The following is a 26,409-nucleotide window of genomic DNA, read 5'->3' on the forward strand; positions in this document are numbered from 1 at the left end:
TTTCACCCCCTCCCTCCACTTCCGGAGCAACCGGCCCCTTCGCCCCACCCCCGCCGCCTCCTCATTGGCCCTCTCTCCGGACAGCAGCCCGCCGGTTGGGTGAGAGCCCGCATTCGAGGCCTCTTCCCGCTATGCCTGTCCATCAAGGTCGTCTCGGCTCATGATTGGTAGATGTGATAACAGCCCCCGCTACCCGTCGCCTTTTTCCCGCCCTCCCTCAAGGATAAACCAATCATAGGCCTGCTCTGTTCTCCTCCCCCAGAAAACTTTAACCCGATAGGTGAAAATTTCTGTCCGTTTCGGCATCGTCACGCCCCCTGTGGCTGATGGGTTTCCATGGAGACCGCAGGCGGTCCAGGTCTGTAGGCGAAGCGAAGGGAAACTGGTTCTGAAGGGCCAGAATCCCCGGCCCAGGTCTGTGCTGCTCCCCCAGTTCGGGTGGGTAGAGACTGACCAGCATCCCCGAGCGGCTAAGCAAGCGCTAGGAAAGGGTTTAAAAAAAAAAAAGATGGCATTCCATTAAAGCACGTTTTAGATGAGCGGGCTGGTGGGGTGATGATGATGATGATGATGATGGTAATGATACATAGCATCAATCAAGTTTTACAAGGGCCAGACATGGTTCTGAGTTCATAAGGATTCTGTGAGGTAGCCCTCTTTTATGCCTATTATACTGATGATGGTAAAAATATTTTTTGTCTGCTTCATGCATCATCTTCATGTGAATTAGCTCATTTAATCTTTGCAACAGTCTTGGAAATAGATCCCTTATCTTTATTTTACACATGAAACTGAAGCTTAAAGTGTAGCTCTCCTGAATACCCGGCACGTATATAGATGCCAGCTGTTATTACAGTTAGAGAGGAAGCGAATGGATCGCTCTCCCTTTTCTTCCAGTCTAGCCCATTCATTTATTCAATAAGTATTTATTGAGCATGTACAATATGCTAAGAAGCTGGGAATATAATGAGAAAGACAGATGATAAACAAGGAAATAAATATTTGTTATTGAATTCCAGGTAGGTGAGAAAGAGCAGAGGGAAGTGGGATATTTGGAAAGGGCAGTTGGAAAGGAGCCCTGTGAAGGTGAGGATGAATATTTAAGCAAAGACAGTTTGGGGGGAGGGGTGAAGATGGTGTGATTGAGAGACCGCAGTGAAACCACAGTAGTGCCACTTAACCACAGGGACCAGATCTGAGAAATTTGTCATTAGGTGATTTCATCTTTGTGCAAAGGCCATAGAGTGTACTTACAACCTAAGTTCTCAGGATAATCTTTTGGAACCACTGTGAGATGTACAGATCCGTCTTTGGTTGAATTGTTAGGTGCTTCATGGTTTTACTTGGGTCAGGGCAGGAATGAGAAAGGAGGCTGCGGATGTTGCTCAGAGGTCGAGGGCATGCTCAGCACGGGAGGCCCTGGTTTCCATCCCCAACACCAGAAGAAGCAGAAAGTCTCAAAAATATAAAGAAAGAAAGCAGGATCTGGGCACAGTGACACAACCTTGTGTGTGGGGAGCCACGTTGAGTGACCACGCCTTCCAGTCCTGATGCACCACGGGGATCTGAAAGATCACTGTAGCCTGGCGTGGCAGCGCCATGACTCTAACTTGGTCTCTTCCCCACTCGGATAGAGAGGCCAGTCTTCTGAGTCGGCATACCTCTGGGGTTGAGCTACACTCACCTGTTCTTTTATAATCCTACCCCTTAGCCCTGTTTGGGATAGAATGTTCCATGGAAATGCCCTTTGTGTGTCCCCTTCTCTTGCTCTGCCTTTGGGTGTGGCCTTCCTAGATGTCAGTCAACCTGCTGACGGCAGACATCACGAAGCTAGACTCAATCCCCCCAAAACCTGACCCCTTGCCTCATTTGAATGGCTTCTCCCCAATAAAAGGGTTCAGCATGTTCTCTCTCTCTCTCTCTCTCTCTCTCTCTCTCTCTCTCTCTCTCTCTCTCTCTCTCTTTCCACAGACCCCTAAGGTCAGAGGAGCCATCACAAGACCCAAAGAAAAAGATATCTCTGTCTCTTGAGTGGTTTTTTCGCACAGCCCAGTTCCTCTGGAGTGACCCTGAGTGTTTTAGTTGTGGAACTCGACACCTGTAATCCCAGCTACTCAGGGAACTGATGCAGGAGGCTCACAAGTTTGAGGCCAGCCTGGATCATCTAGTGGGATGCTGTCTCCCAACAAAATAAAAAGGGCTGCGTATGGATACAGCTCAGGGTCGCACATGTAGCTAGCCATGTGAAGGCCCTGGGTGAAGGCTCCAGTGCTGGGGGGTAGATGAAGCTCTAGAGCCAGGGAGTGTAGGTGGCTTGTAGGCTTGTAAGGCCTCTAGATTTTCCTCTTGAGCATAAAGGGAAGCCTCGTGGAGGGTTTAGTGGAAGATGATGAAAACCGATATGAGATTGAAAAGATCATTGTGGTCCAAGAACTTAAAATAAATACCCATGAGTTTATACTGATATAAATACTTTTTTTTCCCCCCCAGTGCTGGAGACTGAATCCAGGGCCTTATGCATGAGAGGCAAGCACGCTACTAGCTGAGCTATGTCCCCAGCCCCCTGATATAAACACTTGATTGAATAAATAAATAGAGGGAGGAAGGACCAATTTTTTAACTTTTTTAAATACCTTTATTTTATTTATGTATTTTTATGTGGTGCTGAAGATCGAACCCAGGGCCTCACACGTGCTAGGTGAGCGCTCTGTCACTGAGCCCCAACTTCAGCCCCAGGAGACCAATCTTAAAGAAGACGTGCAGTTAGTAAATTGACACAGAATGAGGAAAATAGAGAATCATTATTACAGCTTGGCACAGTGTGCGCACCTGTATTCCCAGTGACTCCAGCAGTTTGGGGCCAGCCTATGGGACACAGCAAGACTCTGTCTCAAAAAATTTAAAAAAGAGGGTTGGGCTGGGGCTGGGCTCAGCAGCAGAGCACTTGCCTAGCATGCGTGAGGCCCTGGGTTCTATCTTCAGCATCACATAAAAATAAACAAAATAAAGGCATTCTGTCCATCTACAACTACAAAATTTCCTTTTTTAATTTAAAAATGAAAGAAAGGAAGAGAGGGAGGGAGGGGAAAAAGGAAATGAAAGAAAATCATCATTAGATAAATACTACAGTGATAATTTTAGCAGGCAAGACCCAATCTCGTGGGACCAGGGTTGTGGCTCAGCGGTAGAGTGTTTGCCCAGCATGCATGATGCACTGGATTCGATCCCTGGAACCACACAAAAAGAAAATAAAGGTATTGTGTCCATCTACAACTAAAAAGATATTTTAAAAAAAGACCCAGTCATAGGTGCAAAAAAATAGCAGACGAAACTTTAAGGAAAAACAGCACTTTGCCTACCCTCTCATAGCACCTCTTTCAAAATATTAATTAACATATGTCCACCAATCCTTTTTTTTTGTGTGTGTGTGTGTGTGTGTGTGGTGCTGAGGATCGAACCCAGGGCCTATGTACATGCAAGGCAAGTACTCTGCCAACTGAGCTATGTCCCCAGCCCCCACCAATTCTTTATGAGTTCTCAGTTTGTCCCCTTGTGTATAGACTGGATTTAGTCACCCGCTTCTGAGGAATAACACGTAGAAGGGGGAAAGTAGCTGGGTAGTGGGGAAGCCTGGCAGACGCACCTTAATCAAATGATCAAGGTCAAAAACAACAGTGTCACGTTGGTGTCATGGACTCCCGATAACCTCACATGAAGGGGACTTTCTTTCCTCTTCTTCCCTTCTCTTTCTTCCTCTCCTTCCCCCCCTTTCTTTGTCTTTCTGGAGAGACAAGGTCTCTCTAAGTTGCTCAGGCTGTCCCCAAACCCCTGGGCTCAAGTGATCCTCCGACCTCGGCCTCTCACGTCACTGGGACTGTAGGCAGGCGCCACTGTGCCAGCCTAGGAGGACATTCTACCCGTCTGATAGTGTCTCTGAAATCTATAACATCAATGCAACCATGAGAAAACATTAGATGTTCGCCCCAAATTGAGGAACGTTCTATAAAATGCACAAGCAGTAACTTCCAAGGTGTGAAGGGCATAAGAAATTTTTAAAAAGAGCTAGAAACCATCACCAATTGAAGGACACTAAGGACACATGATGACTACATGGTGTTTTGGATGAAATTCTAGACCAGAAAAAAAGGCCGTCAGAGGGAAATTTGGTGACATCCAGGGTCAGCCTGTAGTTTGGTGAATAGGGTTACACCAACACTTGTTCATCTCTTCGTTGTCACGAATATGCCCTGGTCATGCTGTATGTTCACAAGTGGAGAGATTGGGTCTCTATGTGGGCAGCTTGGCATGACCACAGCCAGCTTGAGCTGCAGCCGCCATGATGCCCCAGAGTAACCCAAGGTGGTGTTTCCTGCAGAGTTTCCTGGGAAATTCCAACAGACCAAGCCATCAGTGTGGTGTGCGCAGCTGTACAGCTGGACCTGGCTCCAGGGACACCTGGACTCTTTAATCTCAGCTTAAGATAAGCCAGGGTCACGCCAGCCAGGAGGAAGTCACCTTCGTCCTAGCCCATAAACATGCCCCTCTTCCTGATCCAAATTTCAGGGAGCCAACGGGTCTTGCTCCCCCATACTTCTGTCAGGTCATGCTCAGCAAAAGGCACTCTGCCGTCCTGGATCTGTCTGCCCCCTCCTCTGGTCTCACAGCCCCTTGGGGCAGGTCCTCATGCACTAGGACTGGGCTGTTCTGGAACAGCAAAGAGTTTACCAGAATTCTGCTCTGGCTTGGCAAATATTCTGTACATCGAAAATGATTTCAAAATAAACAGGTTTCAAGAGTGGCAGAGATCTGGGCAGAGTGGCACAAACCGGTAATCCCAGTGACTCAGAAGGCTGAGGCAGGAGGATCACAAGTTCAAGGCCAGCCTGGGTGACTTAGAGAGACCCTGTCTCAAAAAAAGGGGGGGCAGGTGGCACTAGGGATGTCCACAGGGGTCAAGTGCTTGCTTGGCATGGGGGAGACCCCAGGTTCCACCCATCACTTCAAGAAAGAAATGGCAAAGGTGACTTTAGCAACTGGGTGAAATATTTAGCAAAATGACGGTGCCATTTTCAGACCAAGGGAGACTAGGGAGAAGCCAGTTTGGGCCAAGGCTGTTGGAAATGTATGTGGAAAAAATAAAAATATTTTTCTCTATATACTCACATCGCTGTCAGTACTTTAATTCTAATTTCAAATATGGTGGGGGGATGAGGTGGTTCTCACATACTTAATTAGTAGTCTATTTTACAATACTATAAGGAAATGTCTGAGGCTTGGTAGCTTTATGAAGAAAAGAGGCTTATTTATTAAGCTCACAGTTCTAGAGATTCAAGGACCCGCACCTGGCAGTGGCCTTCTCGTTGGTAGAGTCTCTGGGCTGTGCTGGACATCACACAGCGTGTGTATGTGTGTTCTAGTATCTCTGTTCTTATCAGGCCACCAGAGTCAATCATGGTGGTTCCAGTCTAATGAGCAAATCTAGTCCTAATCTCCTCCTAAGACCCCAGCTCTAACACCACAGTCAGATTAAGTCACTGCCCTTTTAACACCTCACAGTGGGGATTGAATTTCAACACATGGGGCCTTGGGGCACACTCAAACCACAGGCAAACATTGCACAGACCACGTAATTCTTTGATTCTCTGGACTTAATTCTGATATCATCCACCTGGAGACAGCATTAGATCCCACAGGTGGAGGGCTCAGCCCCAGGAGGCTGCCCCCATCTCAGATGCCAATTGCCAGACTACTTCGATACCTGTGCTTCTGACCACCCAGCCCGTCCTAGTAAGTAAAACCGTTTCCTGAGGTGCCCACAGCCCCTTCCTCTGGAAAGGGCTTTTCTTACTATGATGAGTTTATTATGAGGATACAGCCCAGAAACCATCAGATGGAAGGCAGGCGTATGGCAAGTGCCAGGGTCTGTATGTGTTCCCCAAAGTTCATACGTTGGAAACTTAACCCCCAGAACAACAATGTTGGGAGACGGGACCTTTAAGAGGTGATGAGCTCGTAAGGGCTCTGCCCTCGTGAGCGAGTGAATGTTGGTCAGCTTTTCAACATGGCAACCGAAAGACACAACAAGAAAACTTGGAAGAGGAAGATTTATTTTAGCTCACGGCAGCTGGGGAGGAGAGAGGGAAGGAGAGAGGGAGAGAGAAGGTAGGGAGACACACCAGAAAATAAATCCTTCCAGGGAAAGCCCCCCCCCAACTTGCTCCAACGAGGTCCTTGAGCTGTCAGTGAATGAATTCAGTTACGAGTCTGTCGGACAGATTAAGCTGCGGATGAGGTCGGAGCCCTCGAGGGCTAAGCATTGCCTCAAAGCCTCACCTGTGGACCCTCATGTTCAACTTTTCACGTGGAAAGGGATCAATTCCAGATCCCAACCGTCACTGTTCCTGACGAGGAGAGTGGGTTCCAATAAAGGATGATTTTGACCTTTTCTTCTCTCTCCTCCCCTCTACCCGCCCTCTCTTCCCCTCCCTCTTTCCCATGGGATGAATTCTGCCGTGTCACGACATGACAAGGAGATCATCACAGGAGGTCTGTCTCCACCTTGGACTTCTCAGCATTCCAGTGGGTCCGTATCAGCCATCCAGCCTCAGGTATTCGGTCATAACAGCAAAAATTTTAAAAAATGGAGGAAAACAGCAAGGGGTGTGGGAAGGGGTACTCCCACGCCTCCTGGGGGCCCCTTCCCAGCCCCTCTATAGACGTCATCTCCCAATTCTGTCCCGGTGGGGTTGGTGGAGACTTCGTGGCAGGGCGTGATTGATTAGATCGCTGGCCCTCGGGGACCAGCTGGATCTCAGCCCTTCTTCTCTCTACCGAGGTTGGGGGCAGAACCGACCAGGTTCTGTTGTCTGATCCCACGTTTGGCTTCCCTGGCAACGAGTCCCCTACCCTGAGGATGTCCAGGAGTCCCCAGCCATCAGTCATCTTCTAAAGGACACTGACCACTTCAAAGGTTCCGCGGGTTTCAGTTGCCGTGTTCCGGGAAACTCAGGGAGAGCCACAGTTTCTTGTTCGACGTCACAAGGTCGTCAGGAGACTCCCACTCCTCCTGCAGGCCCTAGGTCCTTGGGGAACAAAGCCTCCCCCTGAGCACGTACAACCCAGGCCAAGTGACTTCCCAACACTACAGCCAAACTGCTCGTCCCTGGGCAGTCACAAGTCCTCTTGACCCGTGACCTCCTTACCTAGAATGAGGGGTCCTCACAGGGGCTTCACAGGGGCCCCCTTCATCCCTTTCCAGAGCCCACCTCCACGCACCCCGTGGAAGAGACTTCCTATCACCTCATGGCTGGATAACAAACAGCCCCAAGTTTACTGTGGGGTGAATTTGTAAAGAGTGCAAGTACTCCTTGGGGTGAGGTCCAGATCAACCCATAATAAATTTAATATACTGCCAGTGGAAAATGCACTTTGTGTTAGGCAGCTTTCTGTTGCTGTGACAAAATACATGAGATAAATAGCTTAGAAGGAAAAAAGGTTTATGTTGGGTCATAGCTTCAGGTGTTTCGGTCCATGGTCACTTGGCCCTGTATCGTGGGGCCTGTGGCAACCCAGTATGTCATGGGGGGGAAACACGTGTCCAAGGAAGCTGCTCATTTTATGGTCACTGGAAAGCAAAGATAAAGGAAGGGGTTGGGGTCCCAATATGTCCTTCAAGGGCATGAACCTGATGACCTAACTTCCTCCCACCAAACCACCACCTCACAGAAGCACCACAGGTTGGCAGCCAAGGTCAACACGTGGGCCCCTGCAGGACACCGAGGCCCACACCATCGCACACTTAAGACGGCTGACCTATCACCCGTCCTAGCTTAGCAGTTGGTACCCTGTAGAGTGGGCTGACGGGGAGCTGCGGTCACTGCCACTGCCCAGCGCTACCAGACAGGATGAAATCGCCCATTGCTGGCCTAGGAAGAGCGCAGGACTCAGAACTACAAGCAGATCTTCCTACTGAATGCCTCTCACTTTCACAGCGGCACTAAGCAGAAGAACCGAGCTTCACACCGTGGCAGGTTGAGTTACCTGGGGGTCTCCTCTCGCAGGAAGCCAGGGAGCTCTAGGTTGGCCCTGGGGACTATCTGTGGCTCTCCCAAGGCAAGAGATTGCCCAGTGCACGTGACCTTTATCTCCACTCTGCAGGAAGATCCCTCTCGGTGGCTCTGGAGATGGGCATGACGTGTCGGATGGAGGACCCAGTTTAGCCTTTTTTGGTGAAGAACGTCCTATGGAAGGTCCTTGATGTTTCCCAGTATAAATACAGCCGGAACCCCACTTCCACCCCCGGGCAGGATGCAGGACCTCATGAATCGCGTATCCCAGTCACCTCTCGTGCTCCCAAGGTTGACCAGGAGCTGAGGGCTCCGTTGGTGGCTCTCACTCTGCATTTGTCACACAGTTACAGCCAGACACTTGCACTCACCCGCCGCCGGCTTTTGGCAGGGACTTCAGCTGGGGCTGAGTGGCCTCACTGAAACAGAGTGGCCTCTCCAGTTCTCTTGGGCTTCCTGACAGCATGGCGACTCGGGTCCCCGAGTGAGAACCAGAAGGAATCCATGTCACCTCGCAGGACCGGGGCTCAGACATGCACCTGACAGGCAATCCCCTGGGGCTCCCTCTCGCCCCTGTGACAGCTCTGTTCCTGTCTTTCATGGTTAATAAATCCTACTCCTTCCAGTGTTGCAAAAAGGAAAAAGAAGAGGAAAGAAAGGAAGGAGGGAGGGAGGGAGGAAAGGAAGGGGAGTAGGGGAGGGGAGGGAGGAAGAAAGAAATCACATTTTATGTCCAGCAAACTCCATTGAGTGAATTAATCCCAAAGACCCAGGTGGAATGGAACCTGGGGACTTGCACAGGCCAGAGGGATACTCCACTGCTGAGCTGTACCCAGCCCACAGAATCTGCGCTCGCGCTCTCTCTCTCTCTCTCTCTCTCTCTCTCTCTCTCTCTCTCTCTCTCACCTGGGATTGAACTCAGGGGCACTCATCCACCGAGCCACATCCCCAGCCCTATTTTGTATTTTATTTAGAGACAGGGTCTCATGGAGGCTGGCTTTGAACCTGAGATCCTCCTGCCTCAGCCTCCCAAGGCACAAGGATCCCAGGTGTGTGCCACCGCGCCCGGCCATAGTCCACTTCTTGATGCGGAAACGGCAAGGCACACTGTAAAAGAACATAGGATACGGGATATTGTTAGATATTGTTATAATATATTGGATATCACAGTCTGTCCCAGGCATTACACAAACCATGAAAAACCCATCTAAAACAAAACTACATTTCCGGTATCTTTGAAGACATGATTTTCTCCAAAGCCCCTGAAAGTGCTCACGTTCCTGAATTCTGTTCTGTCGTTTCCATACGTTCCCATCTCTTACGATCTATTCTTTATCTGCCTGTTCTGTGTTTTTGCATTAAGGGCTTCTGGACAGCCACCCTCTCCTGGGACCTCCTGTCCCCACTGAACAGTACACGGCTGTGGTCCGTCCACCCCGCACAGAGCCACATTCACGAACCCCTTTCACGACCACACAGTAAACGTGCAGTGTGGTGCTTACCTGCTGTCCTGTGGGAGGACAGGTGGAGACTGTCACAGGGACAGGGACAAAGATCAGTGGTAAAGCTCTGCAGAAGAAAGAGAGGGCGAGGGGGGAGAAAAGAGTAAGAAGGAGAGGCTGGAGGTTCTCATGATAAATGCTTCTAGAATATTCCATCTCCTATCTCCCAGGGCATCCGAGCATGTTTGTCCCGGGCACATTCATGAAATGGAAGGACTGGTAGGTGCTGGAGTGGTCACACCTGTGACGATGTCTGACACTCTGGGTTCCGCTGCCCACGTGGCCATCAGCGCTCGCCGCTGCCAGACCTCTCCGCACGTGGTCTTCACCCGGCCGGACCCAGCATCTCCGCCAGGAGCTTCTCCACAGAGACACACCGTCGCGGGCTGGTGAAGTCCCTAGGCAGCCTTCGGGGGCCCACACCCACCCACCAAGGGGTTCAGTGCCTCATCAGTGCCTTCTCCTCCTCCAGGGCCTGGTGTCTCTACGACAAGCACATGATAGACAGGACACGAACACAGGGGGATGGCCGTGGAGGAGGAAGGCAGAGGTGGATGCGGGATCTCGGAGCTCAGGCACGAGGGGTGGTCCCCAGGGTGGCACTACAGGGAGGTGGCGGAAACTGTATGTGGTGGGGAACATAAGACTATGTGACAGCGACTCTGACTGTCCTGTGTCATCAGAATGCATCAAGGGGAAAAGGAGAAGAGAGGTGGGACCTACGGGGAGGCCCTTAGGTCCTGGGGTTGAGCCTTCAAAGGGCAGACTGGGACCCCAGCCCCTCTCTGCCTTTTGCTTCCTGGATGAGAAGATCAGTTATGTTTCCCACCTTGACGCACTGGCTGCCACGGCCCCCAACAGTGAGGCCAGTTAGTTCATTAATTAATTATGGACTGGAAGCTCCTAAATAGTGAGCCAAGACAGACCTTTTCTCTTTATAAGTTGATTATTTCAGGTGTTTTGTCATACTCACGGAAAGCTGACTAACATGCCAGAATCTAGGGGAAATGCATGGAAAGGATTCTTCCCTAGAGTCTCTGCAAGGACAGAACCAAATACCCTGATTTCAGATTTTTGTTACTCCAGAACCAAGAGAGAATAAATTTCTATTATTGCAAGCCAGGCAGTCTGTGGCAGCCATGGGAAACGAACACAATGACTGTCTAAAGAGTCACTGTCGTAGAAGTCAAGCAAACTCTGAGAAAGTGTCATAAACTGGAGGAGACCAGGATGGAGGGAATGTGATGTCCTCAACGAGATCCTCGACCAGAAAAAGGAACCCCGGCGGCAAACACGGTGACATTTTTTTTTTTTGAAATTTTTTTAAAGGTGTACACAGTGCCTTTATTTATTTGTTCTGATTTGTCATATGTGACAGAGGAATGCCTTATAATTCACATGACACACATAGAGCACAGCCTTTACTTATTTATTTTTCTGTGGTGCTGAGGATCGACCCAGGGCCTCACACGTGCTAGACGAGCGCTCTGCCCCGAGCCCCAGCCCCAGCCCTGAAAATCAAAACATGCAGAGCACTTTAGTTAATAGTATTATGTGGCATTTACTTCCTGGTTTTAATAACTGGACACCCCGTGTTTATGCTGGATGCAGAGTACCCACAAAGTCTCTGTATTATTTTTGCAAGTTTCTGTAAGTCTAAAATTATCTCAAAATTAAAAGTTCAAAAAAATACACGTTGCCTCTCTCCTTCCTCCACACACCGTCATTAGGTCCCCGAACACGTTCTAATTTAGAAGGTAGCTGAGCTCCCCGCCAGGGTGGAGGCTGCGCCCCCACGGTCCTCCTCTCTCCTCTTCCCCCTCCTAGTCCACCATCCAGTGTGAGGGACCCGGGGGACCGGGCATGCTTCTCTGCACACCCCGGACTAGTGTCCGAGCTCCAGCCCCCGATCCCGTGTTGGCTCCATCATCCTGTGGGACCGTCACACCGAGGAGAGAGCAAGAGCTTGGCTCTTAACGGGGCCCGGTGGCTCACGCCTGTAATCCCAGCGACCGGGAGGCTGAGCCAGGAGGACCACAGGTTCGAGGCCAACCTGGCAACTTAGCAAGACCCTCAGCAACCAATAAATAAGTGGATAAATGGGACCGGGGGCTTTAGCTCAGTGGTAGACCATCTCTGGGCTCAACACGCAGTCCAAAAAACAAACAAAAACCCCAACAGCTCTTCCTGTGGGATAAATATGTGATCACTCCATCCCAAGCCCTGGGGTCGGGCGCAGCCTGGGTGGAGCACATGTGAGGCCGTGGGCTCCATCTCCAGCCAAGACCCCAAGGTGAGGGTGCGAGGAGGTGGGGCCCTTGGACGCCATCAGACCTGCTCGGAGTGAAGATGGCTGATTCCCACCGACGCTCACGTGGTGGAGGCTCCGTCCCCACCGGAGGGGCAGCGACAGGCCACGGGCCTCCGAGAGGATGGCGGCGGCACAGGCCCCACCTTCCTGAAGGATGAATGTTCTTCCTGCAGGAACAGGTTAGAGGTGGCAGGAGTCTGGTCCCCTTGTTCCCTCTTCTACTCTCAGGGTCCTATCCTTCTGCCTTCAACCGTCGATTGGTTTCACGTGTGACCCTCACCAGAGCCTGAGCGGATGAAGCTGCCCAGTCTCAGATTTCCCGACTCCAGAACTGTGAGCTAAAATGAACCTTTTTTTCTTTATAAACCATCTGGTCTAAGTTATTCTGTTACAGCAACAGAAGATGAACTTTGTCGGGGCACTTGTAACAGGAGTTGGAGGGAGCTCATGGGAGCGTTCTACCATGTGAACATGGGACCATCTAGAAATCACGAAGCCAGGCCCTCGCTAGACAGAGAATGTACCTGGAATCAACCAGTTCTCCAAGGGCCCCCAATTCCTTCCATTGGAGAATGGTACTTAGAAATCAGGATCTGGGTGCGAGGGGTGCACATGGCCACTGGGACATCTCGACAGAGCACATTTTATTCAATATTTCTTGCTTATTTGGATTATAGCTTAAAACCTACAAGTCTTTAGATCTCTAGTATAAGGGTCTCTGTACTCGGATGCCAGGGCCAGGCCTGCCACCCATGCTGGCCTCTCGGGCCGTCCTTCTCCTGCAGGTGTGGTCCCCTGTGCTGAAGGTCACCGTCCCTGGGGAGCCTCTCTCTCTCTCTCTCATTTCTCTCCCTATTTCTCAGGGACAACAGAGCACAACTTTATCACCGATGACCCTCCCCCTTGTTCTGAGCATGCGTCACATTCCAGAGGACCACCCTCGGCCCCCGCTGTCAACAAGCAAGGGTACAGGTCACACAAGTGCGTGTGTGCGCGTTCAGACCACACTGGACTCACAGGACACAAGCCATAAGCCGAAAACAGACTCGAGACGGGACGAGACAAGTCAATGGAACTGGAAATTAAATTTTCTACCGACATCAGAGACCACTGGCTTCCCCCCTCACCGCCGTACGGGGGTTTGAACCCAGGGCCTGTGGATGCCAGCCAAGTGCTGTGTCACTGAGCCACATCCCCAGCCCGGAGACTGCAGGCCCTGAACACAAAAGAGCCCGATTCAGTCCTCTTGGTGTCCCAGCTGCCCATGCTGCCCCGTTCTGGGTCCTCCTGTTGGAAAAATAGCCGCAGGCCAGGTGCAGGGGAACACGCCTGTAATCCCAGTGACTGGGGAGGCTGAGGCAGGAGGATCGAAAGTTTGAGGCCAGCCTCAGCAACTTGGTGAGGCCCTGTCTCGATGTAAAAATCAAAAAGGGCTGGCAATGCAGCTGGGTGGTGCAGCCTCCCTGGGTTCCATGCTCACTACAGGAAAAAAAGGAAAGGAAAACTCAGTAACGGAATCTCGCCTTCACCTGGCACGTCGTGCCACGGCCTTCCCTTCCTCTACTCTGATGCCCTGGGTCTGGGGCCTTCCCTCCCTTGGGTCGGCCATTCCTGGACAGCACTTCCACAAACAGCCCAGCTCCTCAGTCCCAACCTGCTGCGCCTCGGCCTTACGGAACCTGTTTTCCTGTCCCTCACCGCGCGCGAGATCCGGGAGGAGCCACAGCCGGGATCCAGCTGTTCACGAGGCAGAAGTTCCCAAGCCCAAGCCGCCTCCCAAGACACTGTCCCCAGATGAAGTAAACCAGACTGTGAGCCGCTCAGTGGGGGGCCTGGGGGGACAGCACAAGGCGCACTATTTATGGACCGGCTACCTTTTTTTTTTTTTTTTTTAAAGAGAGAGAGGAGAGGAGAGAGAGAGAGAGAGAGAGATTAATTTTATTTTATTTTTTTAGTTCTCGGCGGACACAACATCTTTGTTGGTATGTGGTGCCAAGGATCGAACCCGGGCCGCACGCATGCCAGGCGAGCGCGCTACCGCTTGAGCCACATCCCCAGCCCGGACACGATACCTGTGCTAGACAAGTGCTTCCCCGCGGAGCCCAGCCCCAGCCCCAGGCCCTGGGTTTGATACCCACTGGGGGGCGGGACGTATCCCAGCAGCTTGGGAGGCTGAGGCAGGAGGATTGCAAGTTCAGAGCCAGCCTCAGCAATTTAGTGAGGCCCTAAGCCACTCAGTGAGACCCGTCTCTAAAGAAAATACAAAACGTCTGGGGTGGGGCTCCGTGGTTAAGCGCTCCTGGGTTCAGTCCCTGGTACAAAAAGAACAGAACCCCCAACACCCAAAAGAGCATGTTTGTAAGGGGACCAGGAGGGAGCGAGGACCTCCCTTCCTGCTGCTGGGAGTGGATCGGGTGGACGTGGGACGCTCCTCAGGGACGGCTGTGCCCCCAGCGAGAGGGAAGGAGACCAGGTCTCTGGGGGGGTGAGCTCCCACCGGCCCCCAGGGCTTTCCTGCAAACACCCCCCTCCTTTGAGCTGCTGTTAATTACTGTGAGCAAAGGAAAGCGATCTGCAAAGGAAGTGCACAGAAGAGGAGAGATCCGAATCCCCTGGAGCAAGATGTACTGAAAACTTTATCGTCTGCCTGTTTCTAGTAAAATTATCTCATCACCTTTTATAAAATGTTTTGTGACCGTACATAACGGTCCGGCCAGCTCTGCACAGTGGCCCCGATTTCTCCTTGCCCACACATGCTATTTCTTTTCATTAAAAAAAATAATAATAATAATAACAGCAATCATAACGGGTGCAATCTTTTTTTTTTTTTTGGTACCAGGGACTGAACCCTGGGTGCTTAACCACTGAGCCACCCACCCCCAGCCCTTTTTAATATTTTATTTAGAGACAGGGTCTCACTGAGTTGCTGAGGGCACTTGCGAAACTGCTGAGGCTGGCTTTGAACTTTCGATCCTCCTGCCTCAGCCTCCCAAGCTGCTGGGATCAAGGTGTGCCCCACCACGCCCAGCTAATCATTGACTTTTTACTTGGTGTTGTGTTCATGTGGGAAGAGAAGACCTATAAAAAGCTAATAAACACACAAAAAGATGTTCAGCGTGGTTTGTCATCAAGAAAATGCAAATAAAGCCACATGGAGATACCACGGCACACCCCCGAGAATGGCTGAAAGGAAAAAGACCCACAGCCCGTCTTGGCCAGGTGGCCAGGTGGCCAGGTGGGGCCGTGGAAGGCTGGCTGGAGAATCAGGGTCCACTTGGAGTCACAGGGAGACTCCCCACGAGATCCAGCCCGAGAGGAATTTTTTCTAAAAAAAAATCATATTTTCTCAAAGATTGGTACACAGTCGTTCGTGGCCACTATATTTGTGATAACCCAATGTGGGAGAGGCCCTAGACGTCCATCAACAAGAGATGGACGGTGCCTTCACACACCGAAACGGAACTGAAAGAACAACACACCCCGGGGCTGGGGCTGGGGCTGGGCGACAGAGGCCCCCCAGCTCGGGCCAGGCCTGGGTTCCATCCTCAGCACCACGGGAAAGTAAGGAAATGAAATAAAGGTGTTTACTGTGTCCAACGACAACTAGAAAATAAATCCTAAAAAAAAAAGACGAACCAGTCCATGGATGGAGCTGGAGAATCTCATGCTAAGAGGATCAGCCAGTCCCCGCAAAACAAAAGCCAATGTCTCCCCCGATGTGTGCTCGCTGATGCACGGCGCGGGGCGCGGGGGGCTGAGGGGAGTGAAGGGAGGGGGCCGGGGCAGGAAGGACCCCAGGATGAATCCCCGGTAGCACCCTCTGTGCCTAGGGAACGGTGGCCGGGGGCGGGGGTCCACATCACGTGCAGCCAGAAGAAGGAGAAATCGTGCTCGGTTCCTGTGTTCTATGGCGTGTAGAGCCAACTAGAACCCTAGAGAAAATTAAGGGAAAAAAAAAAAGAATGAACTTGGCACCCAAAATCGCTCCCCTCAGTGGAAAAATCCAGACACCAAAAATCCCACACTCGGGCTGGGGGTGTCCCTGGGTGGTAGAGAGCTCGCCCAGCACCCATGAGGCCTGGGGTTTCATCCTCAGCATAAAAAGCAAAACCAGAAAACCACTGTGATTCCATGTCTGTGAATGTCTCGAAAATGCCACGTCATCTACAATGACAGGAAGAGACCCGAGGTTGCCTGGGGTTCAGGGCATGGGGTGGGGTGACAAAGGGGTACTGCCCAGCTTTCAGGCCACCCCCAGGGGCAGAGCACCTGCCTGGCACGTGTGAGGCCCTGGGTTCGATTCTCAGCACCACGGGTAAATAAATGAACGTCATAAAGGCCCATCCATCGACAACTAAAAAACAAAGACTCATCCCCTAGGTTGTCATTTATATTTCAATAAAGTTCATTTTAATTCCACAGATATACAAAGACCGTGAGAAACCCCACCTACTTCTGGCTCCAACCGCTGTTCCCCCCAGAGAGCCCATCCGTGTATTTTAGGGTTTTGTTTTGTTTTGTTTTTTGGCTTTTGGAGACAAGATCTCATTCTGTTGCCCAGGCCGGCCTCCAGCTTCCAATCCTTCTGCCTCAGCCTCCCCAGTAGCGGAGACGACTGTAGGTGCAGGCCACCGTCCCCGGCTTAACATTTGTGGATTCTATATATATTTTTTTAATGTTTGGAAAGGGATAAATATTGTCACTTTCACTCTGTAACCAAGGTTCACCCTACTCACATTCATCCATACAGGATTTGAACGGTGGCCCCCCAAAAGGTAGAAGCCAGGTGTGATGGTGCGTCCCTGTCATCTCGGTCACTCGGGAGGCTGAGGCAGGAGGAGCGCCAGTTTGAGGCCAGCCTCAGCAACTAACTGAGACCTTGTCTCAAATTTTAAGATTAAAAAAAGATGGGCGGGCTGGGGATGTGACTCAAGCGGTAGCGCGCTCGCCTGGTATGCGTGCAGCCCGGGTTCGATCCTCAGCACCACGTACAAATAAAATAAAGATATTGTGTCCACCTAAAGCTAAAAAATAAATAAATATTTTAAAAAAGATTAAGAAAGAAGAAAGGATAGGTAGATGTTCTCACCCCCAGAACCTGTGAATGTGACCTTATTTGGAAAAAGGGTGTTTGCAGATGTAATTAGTTAAGGATCTTGAGGTGGGATTATCCTGGATTGACCGGGTGTGTCCTAAATCCCAGCTGAGCATCTCTGTCCCAGGCAGAGGGGGGAAACACGGGCAGAGGAGCTGACCCAAAGTGCGTGGGCATCACTGGGTGGGCTGGGGCAGGGTGGCCCCGGGGCTGAGGGAGTCCAGATGCACGCTCTCTGCCGGAGCGGGGGCAGGTACCTCTGGGCCAGGTGGGCCTTCTTGGTTCTGGTGCCTTCGATCCCACAGGGGACACTTCTCACTGCCCGCCCCTCCCACTCTCAGGTCTGGGGACCCCCGTTCACCTGCACCTCCGGCTTTCCTGATCCCCAGTTTGCAGGCAGCCGATGGCGAGGGTTCTCGGCTCCGTAACCGTGGGGGCCAAAGCCCCCATCTCTGTGTCCCCGAGTCTGGAGGCAGCCGCTGGGTCCAGGGCGCCGCATCTCCAGGTGCAGCCAACCTCAAGTTGAAAACACTGGGGTCAGGAACTGCCCTGTGCCGGGCCAGGTGGCTCCTGCCCATAGACCTAGTGACCAGGACGCTTCCAGCACGTGAGCTTCTAGGGCACGCTCCAGATGGGGACCCTGGCAGCACCCTAGAGGCTCACACCATGGTGTAAAGGGACAGTGGGCCACAGGTCCGCGTGTCACAGTTTGGTCCCCAAGCTGCTATATCATTGGAGGCAGCGGAGTCTCCAGGTGCAGGGCTTGGTGGGGGGTCTTAGGCCACCGGGGGACACGTGCCCGGAGGGGCCTCTGGACCCTGTCTCTCTGTGCTCCCTGACTCCCCGCGTGAGCTGTTCAGTGTGCCGTGTGCTCTGTGTGGGATGTCACCCTGGCCAGCGCCCCGCAGTGCAGCCACCAAGCCGGGCCCAGTGGCACACACCTGTGACCCCAGCAACACAGGAGGCAGAGGAAGGAGGATCACAAGTGTGAGGCCAGCCCCGGGCAAGTCAGCGAGACCGGGTCTCAAAATGAAGTAAGAAGGGCTCAGGGTGCAGCTCCGTGGTGGCCGGGCGCTCGCCCCCCACCCCCTGCTGCCAAGAGATAGAGGTGCTTCAGCCAACCCTAGGTGACTCGCCATACTCTGTGTGAAGTCGTCACACCTTCCCGGGATGTGACGAGGAAGTCTGCGCCCTGCCTGCGCCCTCCCGGTGCAGACACGGTCTCCTGCCCGAGATTTCTGCGGCTTGGTTGGCTGAATCCCCAGAGGCCCCACAGGCTGCTCCGGAGGCTGACGGGAGAGGCCGAATCCGGAACAGGACGGAGTCCCTGTCTCCCTCACTCCGGCCACTAAGGCTGGCCTAATGATCGGCCCGAAGCTCCATGCCAGCCCCCCGAGCCCCCCAGCAGGAGAGACTCCATCCTGGCCCCTGCCCCTCTCCGCTGGACCGAGTGGCCTCCCACCTCGTCCTCAACCCAACAGGTTCCACTTTCCCCAACCTGTGAAATTATTTGAACATGTCGATGATCCCTTCCTGTAGGAACCAGATTCACCTCGGCCTTTGGTCACTACAGACCCCACAGGCCCTGCTAACCCACTCTCCCAGGTGCACTCCTGTGGCTTCCTCATGGTGTGTGTGTGGGGGAGGGTCCTCTGAGTACACGTGACTCATAAACTGATGTTGCACTAATCCAGAGGTGCCCAGGCCTTCTGTGGCACGCAGGACTCAGACTGCTTCTACTCTGGGGCCCCCGCCATTCCAGGCCTCTCTTCTCAAGGTGGTGTGATGTCAAAATGACTGCTGAGTTCCAGCCATTACATTTACATTCCAATAGCAGAAAGGAGAAAGGCACCCTCTTTTTTCCTCAAATCACTTATGCTTCTACCCTGTTAGCTAGAACTTGGTTGTATGGTGACATTTAGCTATAAAGGAAATGTCCTTTATCCCAAGAAGCTACGTGTCCAGTGAATGAGCAGTAATTTGTGAATCGGATCTAGATGAAGGCTGACGAGGGAGCCCGGCCTCAGCCTCTCTCTCTCGAGGTTGGATCCACTGTGGGCCCATCAGCCTGTGCCTCCTACTTCCTGCGACCAAGCCTGAGATGAGATTGCGACACTAGTGCCCACGGTGTTCCCTCAACTGTCCCTCGTCTCCCTGACCCCACAGCCCTCCCTGACCTGGGGACCAAGCCCGGACAAACCGTCCCACACATGCAGCCGGACCCTACGTGTGTTCCCTCCTAAGCCCCAGCGTTGATCATGCAGGTGTGTGCTGGACGGTGAGGTGACGGTGGTGGACTGTACTCCACCCACGTCCTGTGGAACTGGGCAGGGCAGGCCGGGGAGAGGGGGTTCCTGGCGGGGAGATAAGGCCGGTGCATTATGTACAGGAGGAGGGGTTAGAGTCCTGGCCAGGCCACACATTCTCTCCTTTGCGACCATAGGGAGGTGACAGTGGACATATGCCCAAAGCTAGGCCCATGAGATTCCAGCTTGGGGCTTCTGCTGAAGCCGGGGTTGTGCACATTTGGCTGCTGGGATCATACGCTGCACAGGTGAGCCTGCTGGTGGAGAGGCGGAGACAGAATCCACCAGGAGGACGTCCTTGGAGCTCCTGGATCCAGCTGAGCCTGAAGGACATATTCCCCAATCTTTCCCTTCATGAGGCAATAAATGCTGTTTGCATGAGTTAGTTCCATTTGGGTCCTCCATCCTTCCCGAGTGTCCCCAGCCACTTCAGAAACGCAAACAGCTCGGTTCTTGTGGCTGCTTCCCTGGGGTTAAGATAAGGCCACAGGACTTTTGAGTGTTAAAACTAGAAAGTTCCAGGCAACACCCTGTTCATCGATGGCTCCCTCCCTGCCCCAGATCACGCCTGCGTCCCTCCAGGTGCCTCCTCAGAGACAAATGCACCAATCCCCGTCTCCAGCTCTGCGTCTGGCGGCCCCCCTCCATCATGCCCGGTCCCAGCCTGTCCACCACTCCGCCACCCCCCGGGGGAGCGCGAGGCAGCTGACGGGCCCAGCTGGTGAGCGGAGCTGCTGGGGGTCTGCCCCTGGGTGGAGTGGAGACCCGGGGTCCCTCAGGCACTGCCCTCCATACGGTATGTCAGGGTTAGGACCTGGAATGTCCCCATGGACTCGGGTACTGAACACTGGGTCCCTAATGTGGCCACGTCAGAGGTGGGGCTCTTGGGAAGGCTCGGGAGGGCTCTGATCTCCGGTCAGCCCGAGGGGGTCATGGCTAGACGGACCACAGGGAGGTGATGGCAATGTAGGAGGTGGACCGAAAGGAAGGGAAGGTCCTGGGGGGGGCTTCCTGGTGACTCTCCTGTCCCCAGCCACTTCCTCTCCCTCGGCTCCCCGGCTGCCAGGAGGTGAGCTGTTTTCTCCTGACAGGTCCCTTCTGCCATGATGTTCTGCGTCACTTGAGGCCCAAAGCAAGGGGGTGAGGTGACCACGGACTCTGAGGCCAGGAGCCAAATCCATCTTTTCTCCCTTAGGTTGATGGCCTCAGGTATCTGGTCACAGTGACAGAAAGGGAACCCAGGATGACCTCGCTGAACTCTGCCACGCACCTGGGAGGTGGGACAGCCGTCGCCCCACTTACAGAGGGGGACACTGAGGCCGAGAGGCGGTGGGTCCAGGCTGAAGCCGGTCAGGCGGCTGGGCTCACTCCCAGACCCGCGGCTGCCTCTGCCTTGGAATTTCCCTCCCGCCCTGTGGCCATCTGGGGAGGGGGTGCCAGCAAGGCAGCGGGAAGGGGAGGGGGAGGGGGGGTGGCAGACCCCGCCGAGGGTCCCCAGGCTGGTGTGTGGCTGACAGGCCCCGTCCAGGCCCCCTTGACCCCTGGCTGCTGGCCTGGCTCCTTGGGGACTCTCGGGTACCTCCCCAAAGCCGCCCGCCCCCCACCCTGTGGTTGGCCCAAATACCAGACAGGGCGATCTCAGCGTTTCCTCGAACATTCCTCCTCCCGGCCCAGCCCCAGGCGGGCTGAGGTTACAGAAGCAGAGCTGGGTGGCTGGGCAGGGGGGACGGAGGGGGACGGAGGGGGACGGAGGGGGCCGAGGGCTGGGCTGGCCGGTCCTCACCACCCCATCCAGCCGCCTGCCCTCCCTCCCTCCCCAGGGCGGGACGGGGCTGGGCCAGCCGCCCTGCGCCCCTGGGAGAAGGCTGGGGGGTGGCCCGTGTGGAGATGGAGGACGGGAGCGGTCACAGCAGAGGTTCCAGGGGGTGACTGCCCGTGGCACCAGGAGCCCTGGTCTCAGGGTGGGCAAGAAGGCCGAGCGGGGGCTGCCATGGTAAGGTGCGGCGGGGTCCGAGGGGGGCCGACCCGGCCTCCAGACTCTGCCGCTGGCTGTGGTGGTCCCTCCCCATGAGGGGATGCTCCCGTCGCCATGGCGACCCGCACTGGCCTGGGGCCACGCTGACCCCTCCCTCCACTCCCAGCGGCTGAGTTTGCTGCTGTTGCTGCTGCTGCCGGGACCCCCGGTCGCCCCTGGCATGGAGGACCCCACCTTTCCCCACCCGGGGGAGAGCTCGCAGCCCCCGCCGCGGGCCTGCCCCTGGCGCTGCTCCTGTCCCCGGGATGACACGGTGGACTGCGCTGGCCTGGACCTGCGGCTGTTCCCGGACAACATCACCAGGGCCGCTCGGCACCTCTCCCTGCAGGTGGGGCCCAGGGAGCAGAGGTGGGGACCCAGGGGTCAGAGAGGAGAGAAGCCGGGGGACAGGGAAGCCGTGGGCGGAGGTGTGGGGGCCACCTGCAGGAGTGACACCCCGGCAGTGAAGAGGCTGAGCCGCGGGGGTCTGCAGCGGAGGTGAGGGAGGTCGCGTGGGGGGGGGCGTGGGAGGGGGAGGGCTGGGGCTTGCGTTCAGTGGTGGAGGTTATGGGTGCCGGGGTCAGAGGTGGGGTGCTGGGGTCAGAGGTGGGGTGCCTGGGGTCAGGGTGGGGTGCTGGGGTCAGAGGTGGGGGATTATGTGGGGTTGACTATGGGTGGTGTGAGTTGGGGGTCAAGGTCTTGGTAGCTGTGGGATTTTGAAGAATTGGTGTAAATGGGGCATTTGTGCCCCAAAGAGGGACACTGAGGTCCAGGGAGGTGGCAGAGTGCAGGTTCCAACCAGACAGGCTGGCACCCATCTGGGAGGTTTCGTGGGTCCGAATCTTGGAGGGGACTGGGTTGTCTGTGGTCCATGTGGGGCAGTGGGGCCTTGGAGGTGGCTTGTGGTCAGGGCCATGGGGTGACTGGGGTGGACTGTGCGGTGCTGGGTGTCTGGACTTGTTTGGGCTGATGGGGGCTTGGGGTCGGGGCTGAGCAAAGGGCCGTGGGGGTCACGGTGTCCATGCCCCCCCTGCAGAATAACCAGCTCCAGGAGCTCCCGTACAACGAGCTGTCCCGCCTCAGGGGCCTGCGGACCCTCAACCTGCACAACAACCTCATCTCCTCCGAGGGTCAGCACCGTGCATGTGGGGCCACGGTCGCAGCTGCCCCTCCCCTGCCCGCCCCCCCAGGGCTGTGGGCAGCTCTGCGGCACTTCCCAGAAATGCCCTGTGCTGAGCAGGGTGGAAACTTGGGGGCCGGGGCAGCTGCGGCTTCGGAGTGGGGGCGGGGGGCGGGGACCCGGTGCCTGGGGAGCCGCCTGTCTCCAGCCCCCAGCCTGGGTCCCCTCACCGCCACCCCGCCCGCCCAGGCCTGCCTGACGAAGCCTTCGAGTCCCTCACCCAGCTGCAGCACATCTACGTGGCCCACAACAAGGTGAGCGCCAGCCCAGCAAGGGTGTCGCCTGGGAGGGGTCACAGCACCTGGGAGCCAGGGGTGGCAGAGCGGGCTGGGGGGCTCCAGGACAGCAACTGTGCCCTCGCAGCTCTCAGCAGCCCCCCAGTTCCTGCCCCGCTCCCTCCGTGTCGCCGACCTGGCTGCCAACCAAGTGGCGGAGGTCTTCCCGCTCACCTTTGGGGAGAAGCCTGCACTGAGGTAGCCCTGGCCCTGGGAGGGACTGAGGGGGCGTGGCCTGATCTGGGAGGGACTGGGGCGTGGCTTTGTCTGGGAGGGGCTGAGGGGCGTGGTCTGGGGGGCGTCGCAGAGGGGTCTCTGCACTGGGGGTCTGGGGGTCCAGGGCCTTCGAGCTGCCGGGAGGCCTCTGGGCAAGGGAAAGGCGCCAGGGCACACTTACACTCACCCCCACCCACACACACTCCCACCCTCAGTCCCACTCACACACTCCCACTCACTCCCACTTTCACACCCACACACTCACATCACGATCACACACTCTCTTCCCACACACTCCCACTCCCGCACTCACACAGTCACACATGCACATTCACAGACTCACGCACACACACACACTCCCATTCACACTCCCACACACACTCACACACACACACTCACACTCCCCGGTGCTGTGGGCGGCTCTGAGCTGGGGTGCAGGGCCACAGGGGCTGCGGGTGGCGAGGCGGGCTGGTGGCCGCAGCCTGGCTCCCCTCAGGTCCGTGTACCTCCACAACAACCAGCTGAGCAACGCGGGCCTGCCCCCTGATGCCTTCCGCGGCTCCGACGCCATCGCCACCCTCAGCCTCTCCAGCAACCGGCTCAGCTACCTGCCGCCCAGCCTGCCCTCCTCCCTGGAGCGGCTCCACCTGCAGGTGCCCCCCTGCGCCTCGTGGCCCACTGTCCCCCTCGACTCTCCTCGGGGGGAGTCCTCGTCTCCTTGCTTTCCACCCTCCCAATAGACCCCCAGAATTCCAGTGGCAGGAAGGCGAGCTCCTTGGCCCTCCCTTCCTCAAGAGCCTTCCGTGGCTCCCTAAGCCTTGGGTCCCAGATCCTGAGTCCCATTCTCTCCCTCACCCAGAACAACCTCATCTCCAAGGTGCCGCGAGGAGCCCTGAGCCGCCAGACCCAGCTCCGCGAGCTGTACCTGCAGCACAACCTGCTGACGGACAGCGGCCTGGATGCCGCGACCTTCAGGTGGGCAGGGTGCAGCCTCGAGGTGCAGCTTCCAGCCACATGGGGGTAGCACTTCCAGCCTTCAGCCCCCGCCCTGCAGGACTGCTTCCCCAGGCCTCATTTGATGAGTGCCTACTGTATACCGGGTTCAGTGGAGCTCCTGGCAGGGGTCTTTGTCCCCTGCTCCTCGGCACTGAGGTTTTATGGTTTAACGTCCCAGCTCCATCTCAGGCCCAGAAGTCTGCCCCGTCACCCCCACAGCTAACCCTCAGGCTGGCACAGCTCTGAGCACCCCACGTTTGCCTCCCCCCCACACTCAACCCGGCCCCCAAGTTGAGGTCTGCGCTCACCTGACTCAGGACCCTCCAGTCCCCTGATGGGAGACTGGGCCTCTCAGAGCCGGCTGACCTCCCTCCCCCACCAGCAAGCTGCACAGCCTCGAGTACCTGGACCTGTCCCACAACCGGCTGGCCTCGGTGCCCGCAGGCCTGCCCCGGACCCTGGTCGTCCTGAACCTGGGCCGAAACCACATCCGGCAGGTGGAGGCGGCCCGGCTGCGGGGGGCCAAGGGCCTGCGCTACCTGCTGCTGCAGCACAACCCGCTCGGGGCCTCGGGGCTTCCGGCCCGGGCGCTGCGGCCACTGCGGGGCCTGCACACGCTGCACCTGTACGGCAACGGGCTGGACCGCGTGCCCCTGGCACTGCCCCGCCGCCTGCGGGCCCTGGTGATGCCTCACAACCACGTGGCCGTGCTGGGTGCCCGAGACCTGGCCGCCACGCCTGGCCTCACTGAGCTCAACCTGGCCTACAACCGCCTGGCCAGCGCCCATGTGCACCACCGGGCCTTCCACCGGCTGCGCGCCCTGCGCAGCCTGGACCTGGCCGGCAACCAGTTGACCCTGCTGCCTGCGGGCCTGCCCGTGGCCCTGCACACCCTGCGGCTGCAGCGCAACCAGCTGCGGACCCTGGAGCCTGAGCTCCTGGCTGGGCTCGACCAGCTGAGGGAGCTCAGCCTGGCGCACAACAGACTCCGCGTCGGTGACATCGGGCCCGGCACTTGGCACGAGCTGCAGGCCCTGCAGGTCAGGGAGGCCGGCCACACAGAGGGCCCCCAGCTTGTCCCAGGGCCCCCCCATTCCAAGGTCCTGCGGTGCTACAGAAGGACCCTGGGCTGGTCAGACAGGCCCAGCCTGGGACCTCCCTGTGCCACCCAAGTCTGGTCCTTGCCAGCCCCCTCCCACCCACTGGGGATGCAGCCGGGCAGGGGACACGGCTCCTGTCCCCCTCCTAGTTAGAAAGGTCAACAGAGTCCCAAGTGTTAGGCAGTGATGAGGGGTATGGGGACACCCGTCTCCACCAGGGATTCGCTGCAGGAGTGGGAACCCCAACTGTCTGTGCCCCCAGGATGACAACAGGGCCTGCCCTGGAAGGGACTCAGGTCACCTTTATGGAGTGAAGGGACAGGCCACCATGGGGGTGGGGGAGAGGAGGAGGAGCCCCCGGGAGTGGAGGTTGGGGTGACCAGTCACGGTGCTCTTTCCCACCTCCAGGTGCTGGACCTGAGCCACAATGAGCTGTCCTTCGTGCCCCCCGACCTGCCCGAGGCCCTGGAGGAGCTGCATCTGCAGGGCAACCGCATCAGCTCCGTGGGCCCCGAGGCCTTCCTGGGCACGCCCCGCCTGCGCGCCCTCTTCCTCAGGTGCAGGTCGGGGCTGGTGGGCGGGGGCGGCCTGCTGGCCACAGTGGCCTCCCCTGCCCCTGCCCTCATGGCTGCCTCTCTGTGCAGGGCCAACAGGCTCCACATGACAAGCATCTCGGCCGAGGCCTTCCTGGGCCTCCCGCACCTGCGCGTGGTGGACACGGCAGATAACCTGGAGCAGGTCCTGGTCCGGCTGCCATCCACAGTACCGCATCGGCCACAGCGGGGGCCTGAGCCGAGAGGGACCTAGCTGAGCCGCCCTGGCCCCTGGGGCTGCCCCGGGTGTGGACTACAGAGGCACCGGCCACCTGGGGCCTGGGACTCAGGGCCTGGGCCTGCTCTGCAGGAGGGGAGCTGGCTCAGGCACTGGCTAGTTCCGCCCTGTGCACAGCTACCAGGGGAGGGCCTGAAGCGCAGGCTGAAGTTCGCTGGCCTCCAGGTTCCCAGTGTGAGGACCACCCCCGCCCTGTCCCAGATGGAGGTGGCACAATAAAGCCGAAGCTTTCCAGCCCTCCCAGGGCCAGGTGCGCTTCTGGGGCGCTCCCCTGCCTTCCCGCCACGGCCCTGCCCGGGCAATCGTTCAAGTCCCCTGGCCAGTGACCAGCAGGGGAGGATTCTGAGGTCCTGAGACACAGTGGGTCACCCTGCAGCCAATGCACAACCCAGCCTTATCCCCAAGTGCACAAGGCCACCTGCTGCAGAAACAGGAGGCAGATGCGCGGACCCTCAGGGTCCACTGCAGCAAGTGGCGGTCACGTGCACCCTGCAGGGCTGCCCGTTCCTTCCCAGGG

General features: G+C 56.1%; 1 protein-coding gene across 1 annotated transcript; it reads left to right on the forward strand.

Moving 5' to 3' along the window:
• The first annotated feature begins 9,817 nt into the window (after window positions 1–9,817).
• On the forward strand, window positions 9,818–26,111 carry Podnl1 (podocan like 1). Its single transcript, XM_077796542.1, has 12 exons — window positions 9,818–9,957; window positions 17,316–17,559; window positions 21,422–21,643; window positions 22,331–22,424; window positions 22,664–22,728; window positions 22,838–22,947; window positions 23,462–23,618; window positions 23,825–23,940; window positions 24,344–25,001; window positions 25,470–25,618; window positions 25,706–25,823; window positions 26,010–26,111. The coding sequence occupies exons 1-12, from the start codon at window positions 9,818–9,820 to the stop codon at window positions 26,109–26,111; spliced, it is 2,175 nt and encodes a 724-aa protein (XP_077652668.1).
• Window positions 26,112–26,409: the final 298 nt, after the last annotated feature.

This window comes from Urocitellus parryii, chromosome 3 (genome assembly GCF_045843805.1).
Source record: "Urocitellus parryii isolate mUroPar1 chromosome 3, mUroPar1.hap1, whole genome shotgun sequence".
Classification (NCBI taxonomy): Eukaryota; Metazoa; Chordata; class Mammalia; order Rodentia; family Sciuridae; genus Urocitellus; species Urocitellus parryii.